This window comes from Asterias amurensis, chromosome 7 (assembly GCF_032118995.1).
Source record: "Asterias amurensis chromosome 7, ASM3211899v1".
Lineage (NCBI taxonomy): Eukaryota > Metazoa > Echinodermata > Asteroidea > Forcipulatida > Asteriidae > Asterias > Asterias amurensis.
Window position 1 is genome coordinate 22,848,209 of NC_092654.1, and position 25,206 is coordinate 22,873,414.

Here is a 25,206-nt window from a genome sequence, read left to right on the forward strand (position 1 = left end):
AGATTGGTTTATTTTTAAAGAACTCATGCAGAATCAAGGAGATTTGGCAGCTCTGTTCAGTGCTATTCACATGACAGCAATTTAACTGGGGTCCCTTGCTTAAATTTAGCATGGTTGTAAAATGTAGCAATGTTTGACTTTTTTACGGCCATGCTACAATACAGAAAAAAAGGACCCTCGCTAAATTGCCCTCATGTGAAAGGGGCTTTAGAGTAAGATATTCTCAGTGTATCATAGCCGAGGGGGTCAAGTATACCGGACTCTAGTGTTTCTGATCAGCACAATGTGGTTTCAGGTCCTGGTCTTGAAATGTGAAAAGATTCCTTCCCGCTCTTTAAGTTTACTACATTGTTCTTCATGGTGAGGAATAGATTTCTTCCCTCCTTTTAAAATTTCACCTTCTGGTTTAAACCAGAAGTCATTGTCAAAAGGGGTCACACTCTTTTTAGCATTTGTTAAGTTGTTAACCTACTTTTCCAATGATGTATAGACTGTAAAAATCTAAATGTGTGGTTAAGGAGTTTTTTCATATCAAACTTGAAACAAATAAAATACAATAAAAATTGCTTTCCCTCATACAGTCACAGGAAAAAATAGATTTCTTCACTCTCCATAATACCTGATTATTTTACTTCCTTTAAAAGTGACTTTTGGCCCTGTGTTGAGCAATTTCCACTAAAAATATTAATACAAAAACTTTGTTCTTTGTTTTGACTTTCACTGTCAGGGGCATTATTCATTTTTCATTTCAATGTTGCCTGATTAAAAAAAAACAATCAATGAACTGGATGAAATTGTCAGTAGGTGTATGTAGTTTTCTACACAGTTTTTTTATGGTGCCACATCTTAAAGATCGAGTCATATGTTGGTAAGTACTCCAAGAATGGGTATTTGTGAAAATACCATGTTGTTTTTTTGCTCAGGAAGTAAACTTCCTATAAACCAGTATTACGTTGACAAAAAAAACAATGTGACCCTCCCTTTACTTAAGTGAGTGTGTTGTGTGGTTTCATGTTGGTCACAAAAAGGTTTTGAACATTAGTGTTTCATGTTGGTTAAAAAATGGTTTCGACCATTAGTTGGTATGATGGAAAACCATAATAGGTTGCAATCCTAACATGAATTTAACGTAAAGTGGAAGCATAATGGTGCAAAATGGCAAGATCTAATGGCCTTCATGTTGGTCAAAAAATAGACTTGAAGATTTGTGTTTTCATGTTGGTCATAAATTGTTTTGCCTGTTAGTATTAATGATGGGAGAGAAAACAAATAGATTGCAATCCTTACTGTTGGTGATGGAAAAGCAGTCATTGTTTTAAGCTTTATTTTATTTTATTGTGGTTTGGTTTGTTTTATTAAAGGCAGTGGACACTATTGGTAATTACTCAAAATAATTATTAGCATAAAACCTTTAATACTTGGTAACGAGTAATGGGGAGAGGTTGATAGTATACAACATTGTGAGAAACGGCTCCCTCTGAAGTAACGTAGTTTTCGAGAAAGAAGTTATTTTCCACAAATTTTATTTTGCAACCTCAGAATTAGATTTTGAGGTCTCAAAATCAAGCATCTGAAAGCACACAACTTCGTGTGACAAGGGTGTTTTTCCTCCATTATTATCTCGCAACTTCGACGACCAATTGAGCTCAAATTTTCAGAGGTTTGTTTTTATGCATATGTTGAGATACACCAAGTGAGAAGACTGGTCTTTGACAATTACCAAACGTGTCCAGTGTCTTTAATTATGTGCAGCAGATCCTGTTTTGTGTGGTGTAAACTATGTCCTTTGGGTTTTGTTAAACCCAACCCTTAACATCCAAGTGCACTTTCCAGGCCTGAAATTACACTGAGGCCACCTTTTTGCCCCTTATCTTTGCCTTGGAGCCCCCTTAAAGTGCCCTTTACAAAAATGAAATTAGTTTTGCCCTCTCAAGGATGAAATTCCAGGCCTGTTTTGTCCGATTTGGTGCCTGTTTTTGCAAAAGTACTTTCATGTTTTAATACTGTGCTTCTTTTTCTTTTAACATCTGCTGTAATTTTAAGCGCATTTTGTATTCTTAATACCATTTTTGTTTAATACAATTTGGCTGTCCATGTTGGGGTACAATTGGGGTAGAATTTGAAGCCAAGAAAAAAAGACTAAAAAAATAACAGAAAACGACAAAGAGCACTGGCAGCAACAATAATACAATTTAAAAATCAACAATGGTTTTGTTTGACAACAAAACACAATCAGTCATCGCAGTAAAATCCCCTCCCCACTTCCAATGTGACCATGAAGTGAGGATTAAAGGCAAAGAAAACATTAAATACACATTTCTGAAAGGATTTACGACAGGAGAGACTCTTGAGAGAAAAAATGTAATTATTTTTTTTTATTACAAATCTTGATTGATCAGTCAGACAGAAAAAAAACCAATCAGATTGAAGAGCAGTTTTGATTAAGTCAAGAATCTTTGGCTTAATTCCTCAAATTTGAAGGCCAAAGAAAAAGGAAAATGGGGACAAAAAGAATGTGAAGGAAATAACAAACACCATATGCAGAGATAAGCTAAAAACTTTTCAGACTGTGTAAATAATTCTAACAAAACATTGCTTTTTGAATTAGATTTCATTTCATTTACTCTGGTTGTTAAGTCAAAGAACCCCATGGAGAGAAGAAACAGAAGGAAGTTTCAGTTTTAGATGTGGGAGGAAAACTTTGGAGAATTATTCCAGGGAAAAACCAACGCAGTCAGGTAGGGACTGAAAACCCAATCCACATGGTGCCCCCCTACGTGATTTGAACCAGGGTCCTAGAGGTGGAAGGAGAGGGAAGATACCACTTCCCTAACCCAATTCACAAATTTTCATAACATTTTGAATTTAAGGCAAAGGGAGATCATTAAAAGTAAAATAAATAAATAGTTAACGGCCTAATGTTTTGACCTAAGCAGAGTCTTTCGGGAAGGCTAAACGATAATACAAAACATTTACTTTGCGATAGTAGAATGTACGGCGAGAACAAGTAGATATACACATTGTCTTGCCGCAAACCAAATCTACATCAAACCCTGGTCATTATACTGCAAACTATCAGGGCCCATTTTCATAGAGCTGCTAAGCACAAAAATTTGCTTAGCATGACATTTCTTCCTTGATAAAAACAGGATTACCAACAAAATTTCCATTTGTTGCATATTGCTTGTTACTGGTATTCAGCTTATGTTTGCTGAATCCTGAAAATCATGTGGAAATTTGGTTGGTCATCCTGTTTTTATCGAGGCAGAAATCCATGCTAAGCAAATTTTTGTGCTTAGCAGCTCTATGAAATTGGGCCCTGGTGAGAAAGATTTTTCTATTGCTGCCTTCCACCTATGAAACTATCAGACTCCTCTGTCCTTCAAAAAGGGTCTTATAATAATATCAAAGTCTTATGTAGCGCACGGATCTACCAAACAAGGTACTCAAGGCGCTGAGTATAGACCAATTCGATGCGCACCGGGCGCGCAAGTGTTGAGCACCGCGCGCCAAGGCTGAGGTGTAACATGTGCCTAGTTTTGTGCACAGATACATGAGGAAAACATGTTTCTTTTCACCCTTTATGGAAATTACATGTTTTCCTCAACGACTATCACAATTTCCTTGCCAGGACATCATGATATACTAATGCAGATCACTGGCCACAAATATTTGCAACTAAAAAGAAACCGAATCATCTTGAAAACGGTGCTTGTCTAAGGTGAATTAGGGGAAAAAGACGCGAAAAATGCATAACAGTCGCTAAAATGCGTTACATCGGCGGAGTATTTTGTCAGAATTTCAGTATTTTACTCTGTGCTTAGTTGTACAAAAATTATAAAAAATGTAGTAAATTGCATATCATGCCCCATGTCAGAGAAATGGCATAGATTGTCGAGGAAGACATTAAATTTCCATACAAAGTGAAAAGGGAAACGATTTTGTGTCTTTGTGCACAAAATCAAGTACACCGCAGTAGTGGCGCGCGGCGCCCAGCACTTGCGTGCCTGAAATTGTGTATATACAAACTTTCAGAAAGGTAGGTTCTTATTGAAGAGATGAATTCCGAGAACCAATTATGTAGCTTAAGACTCAACTGTTCTCAAATCTGTAGCTGGTTGTCACAATAATTTGGCGCTATATAAATCCAGTTATTATTATTATATGATTATTTTTCTGAACTGAAAACTCACCCTGCAGATGATCCGCTGCTGCTAGACGCCAACGCCGTGCTGCTGTTGCTTGTACTGCTGCTGGTTGTTGTCGTGCTAGTGTTAGCGTCATGAGGTTGCAGCTGCTCCGTCTGCTGCATTAGAAGAAGCTGTGACATCTCCAGAGCTCGTAGAAGTCCCTCCGTCATGCTCCCTGGATCTGAAAATTCATAAGTATTATGATATTGTGATGAGAAGAGATTAATCGAAACGAGCAAAGTTTCTCGTTCTACAAGAATTGACTCACTACCTGCTGATATAATATAGGATTCGAACTGCCCGTAGCTATCAGGCAATCTTAAAGGTCTAGTGGCAAGACTGCTCTGCTCTAGAATGGCAAAGTTGTTGGCAAAGTTGAATGGCTTCTGACTGGCACTAGGAATACTGCCAACATTAGGGCTGGATAGCTCAGTTGGTAGAGTGCCAACATGTTAATCTTGGTTGAAGTCTCGCTCTAGTCAATTTTTCTTTGTTCAACCTAAACTTGAAAAGATAGACAGAAGTGGGAGCGGTAGCAATGATTTAAGCATGGTACAATTTGAGGAGATCACAGGCAAATGCCTATAATACTAATATAATAACAATAATAAAAGTGGCTTCTTATATAGTGCCCATATCCGTCACTCAGTGACGCTCAAGGCGTTTTAACATACATTTTTTCCTGCAAGGTTTGTGGAGCTCTATTTTGAGTTATGAGATCTACTCCTTTTACGTAGTACCGTGTAATGGTTAACAAGGTGCTGTGGCACAATATGATGCCAATCATAGCAGGAACACCGGGGCGAACCCCTTCTCTTTTCGTTAAGTACACTAGGTTCTAACAACACACGGGACCTACAGTTCTACTAGAGAACCCCAAACTATACACAAAATTACAGTCAGTTTCAGTTGTGGTTTACGATTTGATATAAAGAACAAAACGTCAGCATACCTCTGTTGCCGGAGTGGTGCCTCTTACTGCGAGGTTTAAGGTGTAGGTCTAGGAATGACAGCGGAGTTTCTTGCTGCTCAGTGGTAGATTCAGCCTGAGCTAAAGCATCCTCTAAAGATGCTTCGATGGCCTGCCGTAAAGCCTCATCCTAAGAGTAGAGAGGAGGAGATATTAGGGTTGCAGGAAAATGATCACCCATCAGGTCAGAGTAGAAAGCACTTGTAATATTTAGGAAAACCAAGTCATCTCAGAGCAGAAAAAATTTTATAAGCCCTACATGTAGAAAAACCCAGTCGGCTCGGAGCAGAAAGGACCTTTAAGACCAAGAAAGACCCAGTCAAGCTTGAGCTCCGTCAGCAGTTTTTAGAAGGTACACTTTCAAAAGGCAACTTCAAACAGGCAGCCTAACCCGAAGCCTTAGCCAGACATGCCAGAGCCAAAGAATAAGCCATGGTTTAAAATAAATTGCAATAGCCCTAGCCATGTATACTCCATGGGGTTAAGCAAGTTAGTGACACTGTTTATGCAGCTCATCAAGAGAGGGGCAACTTAAATAGTTTACAAACAGAAGTCCATGTCTAAATTGGTGGCTTCAGCCACGGCTAGATTTCCACGTCACCAAAAGTGAAGTATAGGACATCCTTGGCAACAGCTGTAGCCGTAGCCGCTGATTCGAATACAACTACATTTGCAGAGGCAAACTGGTGTAAGAACTTCATTCATGAAGTTAAGAAAACCAACCAAGGACTGATCAATAAAAGAAAACACCTCAAGAGCTTTTATTTTATTTTCTAAAAATTATCAAACCTCTTCATCCGAGTCACTATCCCAGCTTGACTGGTGGTGGTTTGACGGCCGTCGAGGTGGCCGAGGGGGCGTGTCCGGGGGTAGAAGACCTTTACTGACGGCAGAGAGGAACTCATGACGCTTACGTAGCACCAGCTGAGCAGCTTGGACTATTTTATGGCGCGGGGTGCGGAGGTAGTGACGAGCCACCATCTGGGAGAGAGTTTCTGTGGCCTCCTCAAGCTCATTCTAAAAAAAGATATATAATAATAATAAAAATAATAATAATAATAACTAGTTCTCATAAAGTGCATTATAATAAACCATTCATAAATACCTAAGACAGTTTATCCATTCTGATTGGTCGAGAGTGCATCCTGTGGGGTAGTTTGAACAGATGATATAACACCAGTAAAAAGTGTTGAAACATGGGCGTGACACGTGAGTTTGCACCTGTGCTTATAAGACAGTTTCTTCATTCCTATTGGTCGAGAAGAATGGCTGAAACAGTTGTGCAACATCACGCGATACGCACGACGCGCACATCATCTCCTTATAAGGAGTTGTTTACCCGAGGGTTTACCATTTCATAGCTGGAGGGGTGTTGTGTTGAAAGAAATCATTGAAGAATTCTTATTTTTGCATTTATTTTACCAAGAAGTGTTGATGTTTTTTGACCGAAAAGGTATTTATGAATGGGAATCAAAGTGTGTTGAATCTGTTTTCAACTAGTGGTTTAAACCCGCCGAGGCCTGGTTCTTTATAATTTACCTCGACTTCGTCTTGGAAAAATTATCAAGTCCAGGCCTCGGCGCGAATTTGAACAACTAGTTGAAAACCGTCTTCACCACGCATTGATTCCCTTATTCATATATAGTGCATATCACCGAAATGTCCCTATGCGCTGGCAAGATTTTTCTACAAGGTATTATGTGTTGCTACGTGTTGAAGTATGAGACCTATTCCTTTACCCAGCACCATGTGATGGTTTACAAGGTGCTGTGGCGCAATTTGCTGCCAATCAAACCAGGAACATCAGAGCGAACCCCTTCTCTTAAAGACACTGGACACTATCGCCACATCGGTAATTGTCAAAGACCAGTATTCTCACTTGCTGTATCTCAACAAATGCACAAAATAACAAGCCTGTGAAAATTTGAGCTCAATTTTCATAATAACGAAAAAACACCCTTGTCACACGAAGCTGTGTGCTTTCAGATGCTTGATTTCAAGACCTAAAAATCTAATTCTGAGGTCTCGAAATCAAATTCGTGGAGAACTGCTTCTTTCTCAAAAACTACGTTAATTTAGAGGGGTCCATTTCTCACAATGTTTTATACTATCAACAGCTCTCCATTACTCCTCCAATTAAGGTTTTATACTAAAAATTATTTTGTGTAATTACCGATAGTGTCCACTGCCTTTAATGACAGGTGCACTGAGTTCTTTTACGTGCATTCACAACACGGAAGTCCTATTGCTTTACGTCCCATCCAAATAACCCGTCCTAACTGAAGACAAGTTCAATGCGTCCAACGTATTTGGATACGGAACTGAACCAATCCCAAGTCCTAAGATTAATCGTAACTTAGGAAGAGTTTGGTGAAATCGACGGCTGGTCCTCTGGGCCAATAACATTCCTTTAATCTTTCTCAGCCCCTAGAAAGTATACAGCCCTGGGCTGCCATGGCACTCTTGAGACTTTTACATACACAAAAATCCACCTCTACCCTTGCAAGTACCCATGGTACCCCTGGGTGAAGAACACAAGTGTCATGACGGGGATTAGAACCCATACTCCGATGACTCAACCACAAATTTGATGTTCTAAACCACTCGACCATGACACACTACAATGCAATTATTCCAGCAAGGTGTTCAATCTGCCAAAAAATGTTCGCCTAATCACATCCTATGGGCTTGTGGAAGGACGTTTACGTTCCTTGCAATCTTTGGATAATAAAGTTCAAGTAATTCAAATTCTTCACAACCGGTACATTTTTTGCAGTCTGTTAGAAAATCCACTTCATTATTAAATCAAGAGCCAAATTCCTCTCAAATTTGCTTGGCCACGAACCATTTTGCTAATGAAGTATCAAAAAAAGCCAGAACATAGTGTAAATGTGCAAATGTAGGGCAGCAATAACAACAAATGTGTGCAAATACAATACAATACAATACAACTGCAACCACCAAAAAAGAGGAAATTACAAAATTCAAATGATTTTGTACAGTATTTTCAAATTTCGAATGGTAAAACTGAGATTTAAAAAAGAGGAAATCAGCTGATACGAGGAGCAGTTGCATGACTGAGAACAGTAGGAACGCTTTATTCCAGTGCATGCTCTGGACCATTCCAGTCCAATTGGGACCTTCAAAATACTAATTCACTTGTGTGGGATTTGTCCTGTACTGCGGCACAAAGATGCGGTCTAGCTAACTGTTCTCAATCTGGATAAATATTTTTAACGCTCTAATAAGAGCTAAACGAAACGAGAAGAGAAGATGATGAAGAAATTTCAGTTTTAGATGTGGGAGGAAAACCCCAGAGATTTATTCCGGGGAAAACCCAAGCATTCAAGTAGGAACTGAAAACCTAATCCACAGAGTGCCCCCAATGGGATGGCGAGGAATTTTGGGCGTGTCCCACATGAACGTTCTTATGCGCCTACATGTAGATTATGTCCCACTTTTGAGACACCCCCTAAAATTACCAGCTTAAATGTAATATATTTATATTTCTTTTGACTAGACATGTGTACTTATTGGGATTAGATGTTGGTCTGTGATATAATCACACAATCCTATGTGGTCTCCAGGAATTACCATACTTGATTACTGGTTACATCTATGAATCATCTATGAATCATTCATCAAATATACAAACCGAAAAACTAAGTAAAGAAATAATTGCACGTACCTGCATGAATTCAAATATCTGTTTGCTTCCGCCCCTATCTTGGAGGTAGTATCCATAGGGATAGGAGAATCTTAGAATCCGCCGAGCTCCGAGTAGCTCAAGAATAGACTCCTCGATAAACTTGGTGGACTCCGAACCTGTGTATTGGAGCAATGGAAGATCACAAACAGATGTGTCATCAACTGTGTTTGTTTGTTTGTTTATTGGGGTGTTTGTTTGTTTGTTTGTTAATAATAATAATAATACTAATAAACCGTTCTTATAAAGCGCATTACACACCGAGTCCAATGCGCTGTACAAAGTCAAAATAGAAAAAGAAACAAAACTAGTTAGAGTTTAACAAGTGAGTTTTGATAAGGCGTTTGAATATATCCAGTGTTAAGATGATCTCCCCATCTAGTGAACTCGGCAAACTCCCGCAAGAGGATACAAACACAAAGTTGGCAACAGCAAAACTCTCTCAAACAAGCATTGGTTTAACGTCTATGATTATAAATTGCACAAATCAAGAAATTTTGAATCAGTAACAAGACGAAAACACTGAAATCAGCGACTAGCTTGGGGGATTCACAGTCAAAACCTTGTAATTGCAAGTCCTGCAGTCTAACCAATGGACCACATTGGGGCTCAAGCTAATGTACGTCTCTTTGATATTAATTTCTTTTGATTTAACTGAGGGAATCACAACGGGGTTGAAGCCAAGCCGTCTGACACAACTCCAATTTTATGCAAAAAATGTAGACACGATTTTATCGACCAACCTGTAAATTTGGTATAGCCTATTTAATAAAAAATATTATTTATATTTTATGAAGCAAAACTTAAATTGGAAATCAGAAGAATATTATGCCTCTTAATAGCATTAAAGGGTCTTCGTACTTTTTGTAGAAAAAAACACAATGTCCACAGATTTACATTAAACTTACACCGTTTGAAGATACTGATGGTAGAAAGCTTCTCTAAAAATATTACTTGCCGAGGTGCAGTAGTTTTTGAGAAATTAGTAAAACAATGTCAAGAAAATAATTTTCGTCTCAGTGATCGTGAGACGAAAATTATTTTAGCCTGTAAAAACACAGTTTCATGACATTGTTTTACTCATTTCTCAAAAACTATAGCACCTAAGCAACTAATATTTTAAGGAACGCTTTCTACTATCATTATCTTCAAACAGTGCAAGTTTAATGTAAATCTGTGGACTTTGTGTTTTGTGTTACAAAAAGTACCCAAATCCTTTAAATGAACATGGCCGCAGTTTTTACCTGTAGGCCCAGAGCGGGACGCAAGCTTCTTCATTTTAATGGGTGCCTTCCGGAGTAAAGGTTCTTCTAGACTGTGGCTGTGTCCGTGATTCTTGAACCGAGTGTAGAAATGAATGAATCGATTCAGCTCCTGCATGTCTCTGTGCTTCTTCTCCGCCTGGACAAAAAATAAAATAAAAACCTTTCTAAATTATCGGTAAAAAGCGCATTCACATAGTCGAACATGCAATGATAATTGCCAAATTCTTTTCATTGCAAGCATCTTCAATGTCTAGTTACCAATGCCTCAGCAATAGCTAGTAGTGGACTGTGGCCAATAGGTTAAGAACACCGGAATTCAACTCTGGTATTTCTGATCAGCAAAGTGTGGGTTTGAGTCCTGGTCGAGACACTTGTGTCCTTGATCTGGGGTGGATTTCACAAAGAGTAAAGACTAGTCTTATCTTGAGTTAGGGCAAGTTACTCGTCCTAACTAAGGACTAGCCATACGTTCTTAATATCTCCTAGGACTAGTCCTAAGTTGGGACTAGTCCTAACTCTTTGTGAAATCGACCCCTGCCGTCGATTTCACCAAACTCTTCCTTACTTAGGATACATCTTAGGACTTAGGACAGGTTCAGTTCCGTATCCAAATACATAGGAAAAATTGAACCCATCCTAAGTTAGGACGGGTTACTCGTCCTAACTCGAGTTAGGATTAATCCTAGCATTTCGTGAAATCGACTGCTGGACACTTAACCATTTCTGCTACATCCTTCAGATGGGACGAAAAGCGGTTGAGCCCGAGTGTTGTGTTATGCACATAAAATAACCTAATGCACTTAACGTAAAGAGAAAGGGTTCATCCCTGTGTTCCTGGTTGATTTGCTGCATATTGAGCCACAGCACCTTGTAATTCATTGGTGAATTCATCTAGTCAGCAAACAATAGCCGAAAAACCAGTCCCCCAAAATATACTTTACAGGGTACTTTTACTGGTAACCCGTTTCTTCTTAGCATAATTGAAGTGTGCTTAGCGTAGTGGTGTGCCTGAATCTTCATAAAATAAATGGATTAACACATTTTTGAAAATTTGTTTTCTTGTCGCTTACGTCGGTTAGAAGATTCTCTGCTTTCTCTTCCACTTTGGTGACGACCTCAAACCGATTGCATCTGAAGTATCCTCCCGTCTCGGAGCTGTGCTTGCTCCAAGCTTCTTGGCATACCCAGCAAAAGTCATGTTTGCACTGTAACACAAGATGGAGATTTTAGTATGTGCAGGCTGGTAAAGTTTATCTAGCGTTCAAAATCATGTGTATGGTATTGACTAGTCAGATGGTAGGAAGGATGAGAATTATATTGACTGGTCAGACAGAAGGAGAGATGATATTGACTGGTCAGAAAGTAGGATGGTAGAGAATCATATTGACTGGTCCCAACATAAGCAGAGATTAGGATGAAATTGACTGGTTAGACAGTAGTAGAAATAGGGAAAACTTGGCTGGTCTGAAAGTAGGAGAGATGATGATGTTATTGACTGGGATTTTATAGACTGGTCAGACAGCAGGATGAATAGGGATGATATTGACTGGTCAGACAGTAAAAGAGGTAAGGATGATTTTGACTGGTCAGACAGGAGGGATAAGAATGATAGTGACTGGTCAGACAGCAGGAGAGATATGGATAATAATATTGACTGATCAGACAGTACAAAGAATAAAAATAACATTGGTCAGGCTGAAGGATGCACGAGAATGTTATTGACTGGTCAGACAGCAGGAGGGATAGGGATGATATTGACCGGTCAGACGTACGAAGAATAAAAATGATAGTGACTAGTCAGACAGTAGGAAGGAAAATAATGTCTGGTCCCACATGTCAGATAGTAAAAAGAATAGGAATGATATTGAATGGTCAGACTAAAGGGTGGAAGATGTTTATTTGACTGGACAGACGGTAGGAGTGACAAGGATGTTGGTCTGGTCAGAAAGTACGAAGAATAAGAAAGTTATTGACTGGTCAGACAATAGGAGGGATAGAGATGATATTGTCTGTTCAGAAAGAAAGATGAAAGAGCATTATATTGACTGGTCTGACAGTAGTTGAGATAAGTATGTTATTGACTGGTCAGATACTAGGAGGAAAGAATGTTATTGACTGGTTAGAGAGAAGGAATCTTCTTACCTTTGTACATTTCATGTGATTGCACCCATCATTCTTCTGAATTGGAGCCATACACTTCGGGCAAGGCTTGGAGTTGGTTACCAGCCATAGACAGTTAGCGGCAACCTCAGTTTCTGTATCAGTGCTTGCCACTTCATAAAAAATGTAAACAATTTAATCCAACAATTTTACTTGTGATTAGATTTTTCTTTATTGTCATTAATTGGACTAGGCCGGAGCATTGACAAGCACCCTCCACAAGGCCTTGAGTTAGGTGTATTATTTCCTTGGTTTCCACAATTTGAAGGTCCCCCAAAAAAATTGTTTACACTGTTTCTTCTTTGTGAAAGTGATCCTTTGATCGTTCCTGTTGACCAGGCCATCAGGGCCAAATTTCATGGCTCTGCTTACCGTAAGCAAAGAATCAGCACTTCCGGAAGAAGGGAATTCTGTGCTTACGTCAAGCGTATTTAACAGATTACAGGGATTTTTGGCTTGTGCAGGTGCATACTCCACGTTTACAGGCATTCTTTGCTTACACAGCTAGCACAGAAAATCGGCGCTTGCCTGCAAGTGGAGAATGCACAGAATTCGGTGGTAAGCAGAGCCATGAAATTTGGCCTTGTATATAGAACCTTGATTATGGTGTGGCCATGTTGAACTTTCTTTCATTCAAAATCAATGCAATCAAACCGAGCTTGATATGGACTAAAATAGATTGACCAATAATATGACAGCGCAATCTTGACAGCGCAATCATTGTCTCTAGAGAAAGACGGATGCCAACCATACCAGCCTAGGCCATGTTACATTTGGTGTTTAGGAAGAGGCAAGTTTGTTTCTTTGTATATTGTAAAGCGCTCCGTTCTTTGTGGGGCGCTATATAAATGCTTTCATTATTATTTATATTATTATTATTATCTTACATTCTTCAGGTTTGATCTCGGCAATCTTGTCCAGCCATTTCTTCCAATTCTCACAGCTACACGGCTCGTGGGCATCACCGCTGCAATCCCTGGGGTTCAAAACAAGACGAAGAGAGGGTCAATAAAGTCTCAACAAAAGTTAAAACATCTTCTAAAATAGTTTTTAAAAACTGCAAATGCACTAACAAGTTGAACTAAACTACAACAATTCTATTCAATTCAATTCTTTATATTCATCACGCCAGCATTCATTTCCAATTTTCACATAAAAACATGACAAGTCCCTTCCCATCACAACAGTACAATAAAAAGATTTTTTTTTAAACAAAAACAGAAGTTTAACCACTCCCCAGAAGAACCCCAAATCAACTGATGTTTAAAGGGAATGAATACATTGGTAACCACCCCTAAAAATAATGACATTTAAAAAGTGCAGCAACTCTCCATAGTATAAAATATTTTGAGAATCATTTCACTTTGAAGTAATGTGATAATGGAAAAAGATAAAAGTTTTAAGCCACAAAATTTGAATTTAAGCTGCTCCGGAAATTTTTGGCGACATCTCAAAAATGCTATTACCTTTTGAAATGAAATTTTCACAGGTTAGTTTTATTGTGTATACCTTCATTTATAAAGGATTGAAACAATTGAACGGTTACAAAGCCCCATCCTTCGACCACCTCCTTCCGGAGTGTTAACTCACCAACAGAAGATATGACCCTGACCACAGTCCACAGCGTGTGATATAGAGGGCGGGGATGAGGGGCTACTAGCCCCACTAGGTCTATTACTACTTGTTGTGGGAGACTCTACTTGAGGCATCTGCACTGCTCGACCGCAGCCTGCAACTGGGCACCACTTTAACTTTGGATTACTCTCCACAAATGCCTGTAAAATGAGAAATCGTTTCAGTCATTAGTCTTCTCCCTCTGACGTATCACTGTCAACATTTTTATACTGAAATAATAGTGCCGGGTCTCAACAATAGTATCACTTTTTGCTTTTTCCAGAGGCCTCAAATCCATCACCCAGTGATACTCATGGTGCTTCAACATGGAAGTACCAATGTCAAAATATAGTACGGGACTGCGGGAAACAACTGTGGCCTCTTACATAACGCTCTAACCTGTCACTCATTGACGCTCATGGTGTTTCTACATTCAGGGGTGAGAGTCATTGATGATAAACTAAAAATTCTCTGTACAAAAATGTAAACCATATAATTTGATTCGATTTTTGGTTTTTGATTTTGACCAAAATTGCACTTGAAGGGTTTCAAAAATGGCATTTAACATCGTTTTAATGTGAGGTCAGATACTTCCAATGACGTAATGTTTCAAATCTCGCTCAGAAAGAGTATCAAATATTTAACGCTAGTTTAACCTTACCAGAGACTTGCAATTTTGCCCCCCCCCTTCATAATGACTCTATCTATTTGCAAATGAGTGGCTCACTAATCTGAATTCGACCTTATGCCCCTCTTTAGTCAAATCATTCTTCATGAGACTGACTCATCAGCAGTTGCTTACAAAACATTCTTCATTTTCTGGGAAAAACTTAATGTGACAGTTGGATTAGGAAATGTAACAGGAAAGACATTTCTGGCTGCACATTTAAAACTAAAGACAAAATAAACCGGCAAGAGGAAATTAACTTAATGGAAATTCTTAATCCTGTGGGAAGTTACAGAAACATTTAACCCTCGCCAGCTGCATTTGAATATTGCAAAAGATCACATTTTCCTATTCTGAAAACCTTATTCTCAAATAACATACAGGGTTTACAGAAGGTAATGGTGAAAGACTTCTCTTGAAATATTATTCCATAAAATGCTTTACTTTTTGAGAAAACATAGAAACAATTATCAATTCTCCATATCAAGAATTAAGGATTTATTTTAAACACATGTCACGATTTTCAGTTATTTTCTCCCGACTCCGATGACCGATTGAGCCTTAATTTTCACAGGTTTGTTATTTTTTATATAAGTTGTGATACACGAAGTGTGGGCCTTTGGACAATACTGTTTACCGAAAGTGTCCAATGGCTTTAAGGGTTTGTGCGACACAAAACACAAAAGTCCACAGATTTACATTAAACTTGCATAATTTAAAGATAATGATGGCAGAATCCTCTTATAAAATATTACTTGCTGATGTACTGCAGATAAGTAATATTGAATAATGAATGACAATTTTAGTCTCAGTGGGACAAAAACTATTTTAGTATGTACAGCAAATTTGCGCGACTCTCCTGAAAACATTGCTCTGTGATTTTCAAGAAGCTAAAGCTTCTACTGGTAAATTATATTACACACATCTTCATTCACAATGAGTAGGGATTTTTGTCATGGCCATAACTGCTTCTTTTGGGGTCATGTAACATGGTTTTGTAATCCCCTTTACTTGTTCTATTATATTAACTCCATGATAGACAACAATAGAAAGCTTTCGTAGCAACAACAAATTCAACTACAAAGATCTGATGAAGTAGTTGTTGCTACGAAATCTCATGCAGTTTGTACGTAATCAGTTAGTCTTTAGGTGCTACTACCATCTTCCTTATAACTCTATGGATCATACTCACATTGATGTCGAACTGCAGGTACCGGCGAGCCATCTCGCAGGATACCAGTCTCTCTATAGCCTCAGCGGGTACCAGCCGGTCACAGTCATACGCTGGACACACTATATTGTGGGCATTTCCCTCCTTTATTTTACCACTCAAATATCTATATAAAAAAACATATACAATAATAATAATTAAGATATCAAGTCATTGAACCACAAGGGAAACTGACCAAGTATTTTATAAGTTTGGCTTCTAAAGATATTGACATAGAAGAAATACAGCCAACAAGATAGCTCAGTTCGTAGAGCGCTGAACACTTAATCCAGAGGTTGCAGGCTCAAATCCTTTTCCTGTAAATTTGACTTTGTTCAACCAAAAATAATGACTTAGACTACATCTGTTTCAAATGAAAAATAGGCTCTCGTAAATTCTAATAATGTATTATCAATATGTGGTGAAGTTCATAAAAAAGGCTGTCTGAGGTGCTAAATAAATGTTATCACAACCATTTAACTATTCTAATCCATTTGAAAAATGGATGGAAATATTTCACTTTTGCAACACAGAGCCATAAACTTTTATTTATGAGCTTACAATCCATTTTTATAACTTAGATATAATTTTAAGTAGTTACTGACAGATGGTATTTCTACTATAAATTCAAACATTCAAAAGAATTTTTTGTATTTATTGAATTTAGGTACCAGCAAAATTTGAGCTTGAATATTTTGACTTTTTTGTTTGTGAGATTATGTTTTGTTCTTTCAATTAGCCTTTGAGGTGAGTAATGCCATTCTGTGGAATTCAACAGAGCATTTATTTACATGTAGCTGCACAAAAGAAAACTGGCTTTATAGCAAAAATTCCTGAAAAGGAAAGACATTTCAGTGATTGTGAGAGTAGGCCACTTATGTGGCTATATAAGTTATCTCACAAGCACGAGTGGACTACGGAAAAATGTAGCGCTTCTGTGTCCCCTACCCTTCATATTTTCAAGCAAACTTGGCGCGTGACATAGAACACACAAGATGCAGGTAGTGATATTAGCCAATCAATATAAGTTTATATCACCACTCCATTCTGCAAATCTGATTGGAGGATCAGCGCGTATAGGAATGAGAAAACACATCAGGCAAAGTACTTCTTGTCTGAAATAAAATCTTTTGTTTCAAATTGTACCTATGAAAAAATCTAAAACTAATTTTATAAAATTTTAACAAGTACTTTTATTGTTCATGATATTTTTTTCATAGATATAACTCAAACAAAGATTTGATTTCAGAAAAAGGTTTGTTATCAGAGAACGATTTTATCCAGCAATTTTGCATAGCAAAATAATTAATGGAATTTATTTTGCACACTGAATGCCAATATTGAGTAGTAAATGATGATTTTTGAGTAGCAACTGATACATTTTGTGTAGCATTTTGCTCTGCTTTACAAGGGAAATCACTCACTGCATTTTCTTGTTCAAATCACAATAGACAGTCTATTGGTGTGAATAGGGCTACACACTCTACAGAGTTTGATATAATATGCCAAGTAGCAAATGGTGATTTGTGAGTAGCAACCATTACATTTAGTGTAGCATTTTGAACTGCTTTACAAAGGAAATCGTTCACTGCATTTTCTTGTTCAAATCACAATAGACAGTCTATTGGTGTGAATAGGGCTACATACATGTTCTCTCCTCAGTTTGATAATGCCAAGCCCCATGGTAGGTACGGTATGATGATTAGCTGTACAGAATTGAGTACATCTAAATCAAACAAACCCTAGGGTAGAAACTTAAATGATTTGAGATGATGAATTTTATGAGATATCTACATTACCTTTCCCAGCACTCTCTACAGAATTGATGATCACATGGAGTATCACTACTGATTTCCTCTACTGATACAGTAGATGTACATATATCACACTGAAAAACAAACATAGAAATAAGACGTTGATTGTCAATGTTCTTAAGATGGTCTGAATATCCGAGCAGGAAATTACTAATAATAACCTTTTGTCTTAGGCTTCTCCTTTTCCCAACAGATATCCTCCTTTTTAGTCTGCCTTACTCACCGATTATTAACCTTTTCTCCCTCTTCCCACCTTTGTTTTTGTATTTGTGTTTCCTACTTCTTGAGGTAAAACCAGCCCCTTCTCTCCAACCCTCTATTCATGTATTTGCCCTCGACTGCTTCTGTTACACTTTGTACCAGTTGATGTATGTTGTGTTGTGTTGTGTTGTCATTTTGCCTTTGAGAAACACTCAGTCAAAACGTCAGGCCATTAACCATTTTTTTAATTTCTTTTTTAAGAAAATTGTAATATCCTTAAAGGCAGTAGACACTATTGGTAATTACTCAAAATAATTATCATCATAAAACCTTTCTTGATTACGAGTAATGGAGAGAGGTTGATAGTAAAAAACATTGTGAGAAACAGCTCCCTCTGAAGTGACGTAGTTTTCCAGAAAGAAGTCATTTTTCACGAATTTGATTACGAGACCTCAAGTTTAGAACTTGAGGTCTCGAAATCAAGCATCTGAAAGCACACAACTTCGTGTGACAAGGGTGTTTTTTCTTTCATTATTATCTCGCAACTTCGACGACCGATTGAGCTCAAATTTTCACAGGTTTGTTATTTGATGCATATGTTGAGATACACCATCTGTGAAGACTAGTCTTTGACAATTACCAATAGTGTCCACTACATTTAAATGACAGTACATGGAACCAAATGAGGACACTTTTAATGGTGAGCTTCCTTGCATCATAGTATACAGTTTTATCTAATATTGACGGCCTGTGTGTTGTTTTCAATGGGCACATAAATAATAATAACAATGGAAACGCAACTTTTGCTTTAGTTGTTCTGTTCAAATACATTAGTTTGAATGCCTTGGTGAACTTTCCACACTAAGCGTTCTACTAAAAAAAGTACATACCACAATCTGCTCTTCTTGAGGTGTGATCTGTTTAGGTACTAGTGAAGTGAGTTTATGTTCCTCAGCGAAGCTGTCGAGGTTCTCTGGAGGTTTAACGCCACACTTCTCACAACATTCTGTTGGATTCTGAATCCAGGATTCTAATAATGCTTCCCTCGACCACTCTGCCAAATAAACAAGGGGAATATTCAATTAAAGGAACGTTACAGAATTGGTAAGAAACAAAAATCGTGAAGATCACAGATTTACATAAAACTTACACGGTCTAATGATGACGATATTAGAAAACATCCCTTGAAATATTTTTGTCTGAAATATCATATTTGATGAGAAATAAATAATCTAAATTCGCGTTTGGAGTTTATTGCTCAGTGAGCTTTTTATTCATTTTTGTTTTGGCATCGATGCAATGCAAAACTTGTAATCGGTTTTTCACTATTCTCTCGTGACCCAGATGGCCGATCGATCTCAAACTTCTACAGATTTGTCAGTTTATGTATGTGGTGGATAACATAAAGTGCTTACACTGCCAGCAACTGTTTTGCTAGCAAAACCAACTCTGCAATGTTCCTTTAAATAGATAAATCAAAATCTTTGAAAATTCTCAAACAATATGGTTGAAACAGTGCTGTGTATTAAGAGAGTTGCAGCATGGAGTGACTAGTTTTCTAGGTGTCGTAGATGCTGCCCACCATTTTAATAATAATAATAATAACCGTATTTATAACGCGCCTTTTGCTAAAGGATACAAAGCGCCAGGTATTATAACTGCAAGGAAAGGGACGAAGTTTGAGATATAAGACCTAATCTTTAGCACCATGTAATGGTTTACAAGGTACTGTGGCGCAATTTGCTGCCAATCTAGCCAGGAACACCGGGGCGAACCCCTTCTCTTTTCGATAAGTGCACTGGGTTCATTTTCCAGGCCTTTAACTTCTTTCATGAAGGGACACTGCAGTTTTCCTCTGGTCACTTCTATGAGGAAAATGTAAATTTGTATAAGGAACTTTGCAGACGGGCACCACAGAAAAAGCACAGGGCACAATAAACAATTGCAATTTCTGTTGGTACCGTGGGTTATTTTGAGGCCTGATTTTTGGTCCACATGCAGCACAACCAAATGGGCAGGTATCCTGTATTCGCCCATGCAATTTTTACACAAAATGTCTTTTACAGGAACACAGTGCCTTGGATCGGTCGAGTTGGTCTATAAAAACCGTTTGTAACCGTTTGTTAAAAAAATGCATGCAAGATGTTTTAAAAGTACACTACAATAATCCGCACAGATTTGCCTCGAAATTGCGTTGTTTTCCTTTTACTTTGCGAACTAACACGGTCGGCCATTTATGGGAGAATGGACAACCGTGTTAGTCGACGAGGTAAAAGGAAAACCGTGCAATTTCGAGGCATGTTTGTGTGGACCATTGTATTCTACTTTTACAACATCTTCCTACCCATATGCATTTTTTAACAAACAGTTACAAACGCTTTTTAAAGACCAACTCGACCAATCCAAGGCACTGTGTTCCTTTAATAACAATTTTCATTGTCAAATGTCATTCTAGAAACGTACCATAGTTTCTTAGTAGCGCTTCTGCTGTGAATAGAGGAACTCTCAGCATATCCGCTGTCTCTACGACCACCAGATCCTTAGCTTCTTGAAGCTCCTGTAACCTTAGACCAGAGTACGTCTAGGAAAACAAAAAAACGAAAAGAGTCTTTAAACAAGTGATATGTCATCATTCAAACATCATCTTAAGACTCATCGTTTCTTACTTTCATTTGAACCACAGTGATTTGCTAGCGGCCGGCACCTTTCAATGGTCCTCCAGACACTGTGCTCCATATAACTTTTCTGTTACTATTATTATTAAGTTCAAGGGCGAGAGTCATTGCTGGCAAAAAGGTTTGAAACCAGAATCCAGCGGCATTTTGAAATGATGTCAGTTTGACCTTTTACAATGTACCAGCTCCTCAAGTAACGTCAGATGTAAAGAAGACCACAACGAGAAATGCTGTCAAAGGAAGCAGCTACAAACTGCTGCTTTGTCGTGATCATCTGTCCTAACTGCCGTCATGACAGTGACTCCTAGCTAGGCCTTGCAAGTCACAGATGCAAGTGCCACTAACTACCCAAGCTAATCAGTGTCCCCCTTTTCATAACTCCATTGCCTTTCGAGAAGGATAGAGGCCTACTAGCCTCTCGAGTTACAGATTTTAAGAAGCTTCTTGGAACAGTTAGAGAAGTCAATCTAAGAGCAGGAAGTTAACAGCCATCTTTTTTCAACAGAAACAAAAAATTAAACTCTGAAACTTCAAACCTTTTTTAAATATTAATACAATATTCTCCTTGCAGAGAAACTTAATACTTTCCTAAAGTAAAAGTGAAGACCTTTCTTTCTTTGAGATGCTTGATGTTCCATCATCTTTCTATCAATATGAACTTACCTCTTCATATTGAATTGCACCAACTTCTTCAGAAGCCTCTTCTTCTTCTTTGTTCGGCTGAAAGGAAAGAATGATTCTTAACAACTAGACCAAGACAATCTTTCAAACAAAATACAATTTTGAGATATTCCTTAATTTCTCCAAAAGAAACGAGTGTTTAATCCTCCTACAGTATGACCATTTAACCTAATTCAAAGTGGTCCTTAAAGGCAGTGGACACTATTGGTAATTACTCAAAATAATTATTAGCATAAAACCTTTCTTGATGACGAGTAATGGGGAGAGGTTGATGGTATAAAACATTGTGACAAACGGCTACCTCTAAAGTGTCGAAGTTTTCGAGAAAGAAGTAATTTTCCACGAATTTGATTTTGAGACCTCAGATTTAGAACTTGAGGTCCCGAAATCAACCATCTAATCGCACACAACTTCGTGTGACAAGATTTTTTCTTTCTTTCATTATTATCTCGCAAGTTCGGTGACCGATTGAGCTCAAATTTTCACAGGTTTGTTATTTTATGCATATGTTGAGATACACCAACTGTGAAGGCTAGTCTTTGACAATTACCAATAGTGTCCACTGCCTTTAATGATATTGTGTGGTGAATGTATCCACATGTACACCACATAGTCAACCCTCCTACTGTCTGACAAGTAAACATCATGTATTGTGTTTTTTTAATTACTAACTATGCCAGCCTGCAATGTGGTACATTGTTTTGAATGTATCTACAGTCATCCGTTAACCCTCCAACTGTCTGACCAGACACTGTGATCCACATGATTTACACCATGTGGTGGATGCATCTACACAGTACTCAGTCAACCCTCCTACTATCTGATCATTCAATATTATCCACTGGTGTCTTGAATGATGAACTATGCCAGCCTGCAATATGATACAGTATAATCAATGCATCTATACAGGATCCCATAGTCTCATTCCCAGAAATATTGAAATAAAAACCATTTTTAAAATTGCATTGTTGAAAACTTCAGTTTAAAATTCCAACCAGGAAACTCACAGAGAAGACCATTTTGGATTCCAGCAGCTGAGCGATGTCAACATGCTGGTGCCTCTCCGCACAGTCGCATGGAGTATCTTTATCCATGTTCTCCACAAACATGGACGCTGCATGCTCAAGTAACATCTGTAAATAAAACAGAAACAATCAGTCATCTACACCTAATATCTAGCAAGTATGTAGCACTCTGATCTACAAGTACAACAAATATTTGATCCGAGGACCACATGGTTGGAAGGCAGGGGCACAGTGGAACTCTCTCCCAGCATTAATCAGACAATCACCCACCGTAGACATCCTAAAACATCAACTAAGTTCCAATAGTCTACTGTGCTGGATATCCACCAGATTGGAGTTTCCACAGTCGCATACAGATACAGATACAGAACAGAGAGAAAGTTGACTTCCTACCAGAACTATTATAACATGAACACGCGACACCCGTTTTTCTTGCCAGTGCTCTACCAACTGAGCTATCTAGCCCTAGTTTATTTACTATTAATTCTGGTGGTTAAGCTGTCTGATACCCCTTTAATAGAGAACAAATGTTGACTTTAAGTTGAGTCTAGTGATTGTCTTTCAATTCTGTCGAAATCAATACGACAAATGAGATAAATACAAACAGTTTACACGTAAAACTCTGTAGAAAGTTCTTTCTCATTAAGTTTTTTTGTGTTGTAGAATTTATTCTGGTCCAGTTCACATTTTGAGCTTGAAGCCCTGCAGTCATGTGGGAATTTACACAAAGTTCAAGCCATGACTAGACTACAGAGAGTACAAAACACAGATATGCGGGTATCTTTCAATCAATACGATCGGCCAAGCATGGTAAAACCACTCCAGTGTGACCTTGTGAAGTGATGTCATAACACATCCATAATATCATATCAACTTTCAGGATATTGAATACGCACACACTTGGCCAGAGACACAAAAAAACAAATATTTATCGTACACTTTCAATAATTTATTGTGAAGCTGCCAACCTGGTCTATCTTGGGGACAGACTTTCATGTTGTTTTTAGTCAAATTTGAATCATTTCATAATAGGACTTCCTTAGCAAACTCCTTAGCAACAAAGTACTGAGAAAACCTGCCTAATACACATCAGTGTACAATGGTGTATGGGCAAAAAACAAATTAAAACTTACTGTTCGGTGGCCTATATATGGCCCCGGCATGCGCGCAGGCGGCCATTTTCTTAGCTGAACAAACAGGCATTGCTTAGCATGTGTTTGTGCGGCCATTTTGTAAGTTGACAAAACAGCATCGCGTCAGCGTTTAATAAACACAAACTCCAACGTGTACTTCGTATTCAACTCGCGTACATAATGACGCGTGTATCTCGTTGCAGTCCCGTTGCGTTTGTGCAAGAAGCATCATCAGTGCGCCCTCTAGTTCTTATATATAACTCTATGACTAAAACGAAACTAGACTAACTTCTGGTACTAGAGACAGGTTACCAGTCTCAAATAAACACCTTCTATCATTTAATGGGACAGGTAACCAGACCCCTAACAAGTGTGATTTACTTCTACTATAGGCAGGTATTCTGTACTATACTAGACAGGTAACCAGATGATAAAACAAACATTTACCTCTACTATAGACAGGTAACCAGACTGTGCTGAATAGTGCAAGGCTGTATTCCCATCCTGCGTAGAAAAACAGAACAAATATGAGTTTCAATGGATTTGTTGAAATCTGTCATCAAATTTATGTCAGGGCTCAATGCATGTAGTATCAAGAAGAAATTATAAAAAAATAAGAAAAATACACATAAAGGGGCTGAGTCATCATGATCAAAGCAGGCCTGTGGATGACATAGAATGATAGACTCTCATTCAATTACTAAAGGCGTGTCCTCCCTCCGTATTAATCTATGGAGAGTGCGCAGACGTATTAACTGGATGAGAGTTCATAGATCAATGTATCACCACAGTCTGCTTTGACTACTAGGTCCAATGAAAAGAGAAATCCCCTCAGTTTTGATGTGGGAGGAATACGCAAGAGATTTATTCCAGCGAAAACCCACACAGTCAGGTAGGGACTGAAAACCCATTCCACATAGTGCCCTGATTGGAACCAAAGTCGTAGAGGTGAAAGGCAAGGAAAGATACCACTACGACAACCCTACCACATGGTGTTATCACAAACCAAATAATAACAATAATAAACCATTATTATATAGCGCATATCACCGTGAGGTCCCTAAGGCAAGCGCTGTGCAGGAAAAATCAACAATTGTACAAAGTAAACATATGTTTTCAATGATTTTGAATTGTTCTGATGTCTCAGCCTATTTAACAACTTCTGGAAGACTGTTTCATAACTGAACTGCTGCATATTGGAAAGAGCAGGAACCATACAAATTGGTTTTGATAACTAGGGGAGCCAGAAGGGATTTATGCGAAGATTGCAGACTTCTAGCGAATAAACAAAGTTACCTCGTCTTCTGCATCGATGTGAATCTGCTCTCGTTCCCCCGGACCCAACGCGATACCTTTCCATCCGAGAACGATTCTTGCGCACTCGAGTCGTTTCTTCTCCGGCGGTTGTGAATAGTAGTATTGTGAATAGCTGTAGGTTGAGGAAGGTGCTCGGATCTGTTCCGCCATGCATATACAGTGCAGGGCAGTCTGGTTGCCACCGTTGCGTTTGTTGGGGTTCGCATTGTGCCTCTGTATAAAAATCCTGCAATGAAATGAAGCAGTTAGTAACAATGAGTTTAGGAAAGATGATCACTTTATTAAGCAATTTAGATTTATTCACAGTTAAAGGTATGGTCATAGATTGGTTTTTGTCAAAGTAATGATGCTGATACACATATTTAAGACAAAATTATCAAGGAAAATTCACAAGAAAGGATTTCAGCTGAATACAGTGTCAACTTGTTGAGAAAACAGCAAACAACTGCCACTGTGTTCTTTATCAAGAAACCATCCATGTTAATGTGTGGTGACATCCAACTGCATCTCTGGCCACAGCATTCACAACAGAGCACCAACTCATAGAAATCTAAGAAAGAATTCATGCATGCATCGTT

General features: G+C 38.3%; 2 protein-coding genes across 2 annotated transcripts in view; one reads left to right on the forward strand and one right to left on the reverse strand.

Moving 5' to 3' along the window:
* The window catches only part of LOC139939507 (homeobox protein Mohawk-like), a 236,856-nt gene that overhangs the window by 70,219 nt on the left and 141,431 nt on the right, over positions 1-25,206 (forward strand). The window lies entirely within an intron of this gene.
* The window catches only part of LOC139939701 (uncharacterized), an 83,951-nt gene that overhangs the window by 37,560 nt on the left and 21,185 nt on the right, over positions 1-25,206 (reverse strand). Inside the window, exons 3-19 of the mRNA XM_071935777.1 lie at positions 24,608-24,854; positions 23,759-23,815; positions 22,161-22,286; positions 21,136-21,192; positions 20,261-20,378; positions 18,688-18,851; positions 17,582-17,670; positions 15,765-15,909; positions 13,882-14,066; positions 13,179-13,267; positions 12,274-12,404; positions 11,202-11,336; positions 10,111-10,267; positions 8,849-8,985; positions 5,950-6,177; positions 5,143-5,290; positions 4,194-4,371 (exon numbers count right to left, since the gene is read on the reverse strand). Coding sequence (XP_071791878.1) covers positions 4,194-4,371; positions 5,143-5,290; positions 5,950-6,177; positions 8,849-8,985; positions 10,111-10,267; positions 11,202-11,336; positions 12,274-12,404; positions 13,179-13,267; positions 13,882-14,066; positions 15,765-15,909; positions 17,582-17,670; positions 18,688-18,851; positions 20,261-20,378; positions 21,136-21,192; positions 22,161-22,286; positions 23,759-23,815; positions 24,608-24,854 — 2,391 coding nt within the window. The remainder of the gene's footprint in view (positions 1-4,193; positions 4,372-5,142; positions 5,291-5,949; positions 6,178-8,848; positions 8,986-10,110; positions 10,268-11,201; positions 11,337-12,273; positions 12,405-13,178; positions 13,268-13,881; positions 14,067-15,764; positions 15,910-17,581; positions 17,671-18,687; positions 18,852-20,260; positions 20,379-21,135; positions 21,193-22,160; positions 22,287-23,758; positions 23,816-24,607; positions 24,855-25,206) is intronic.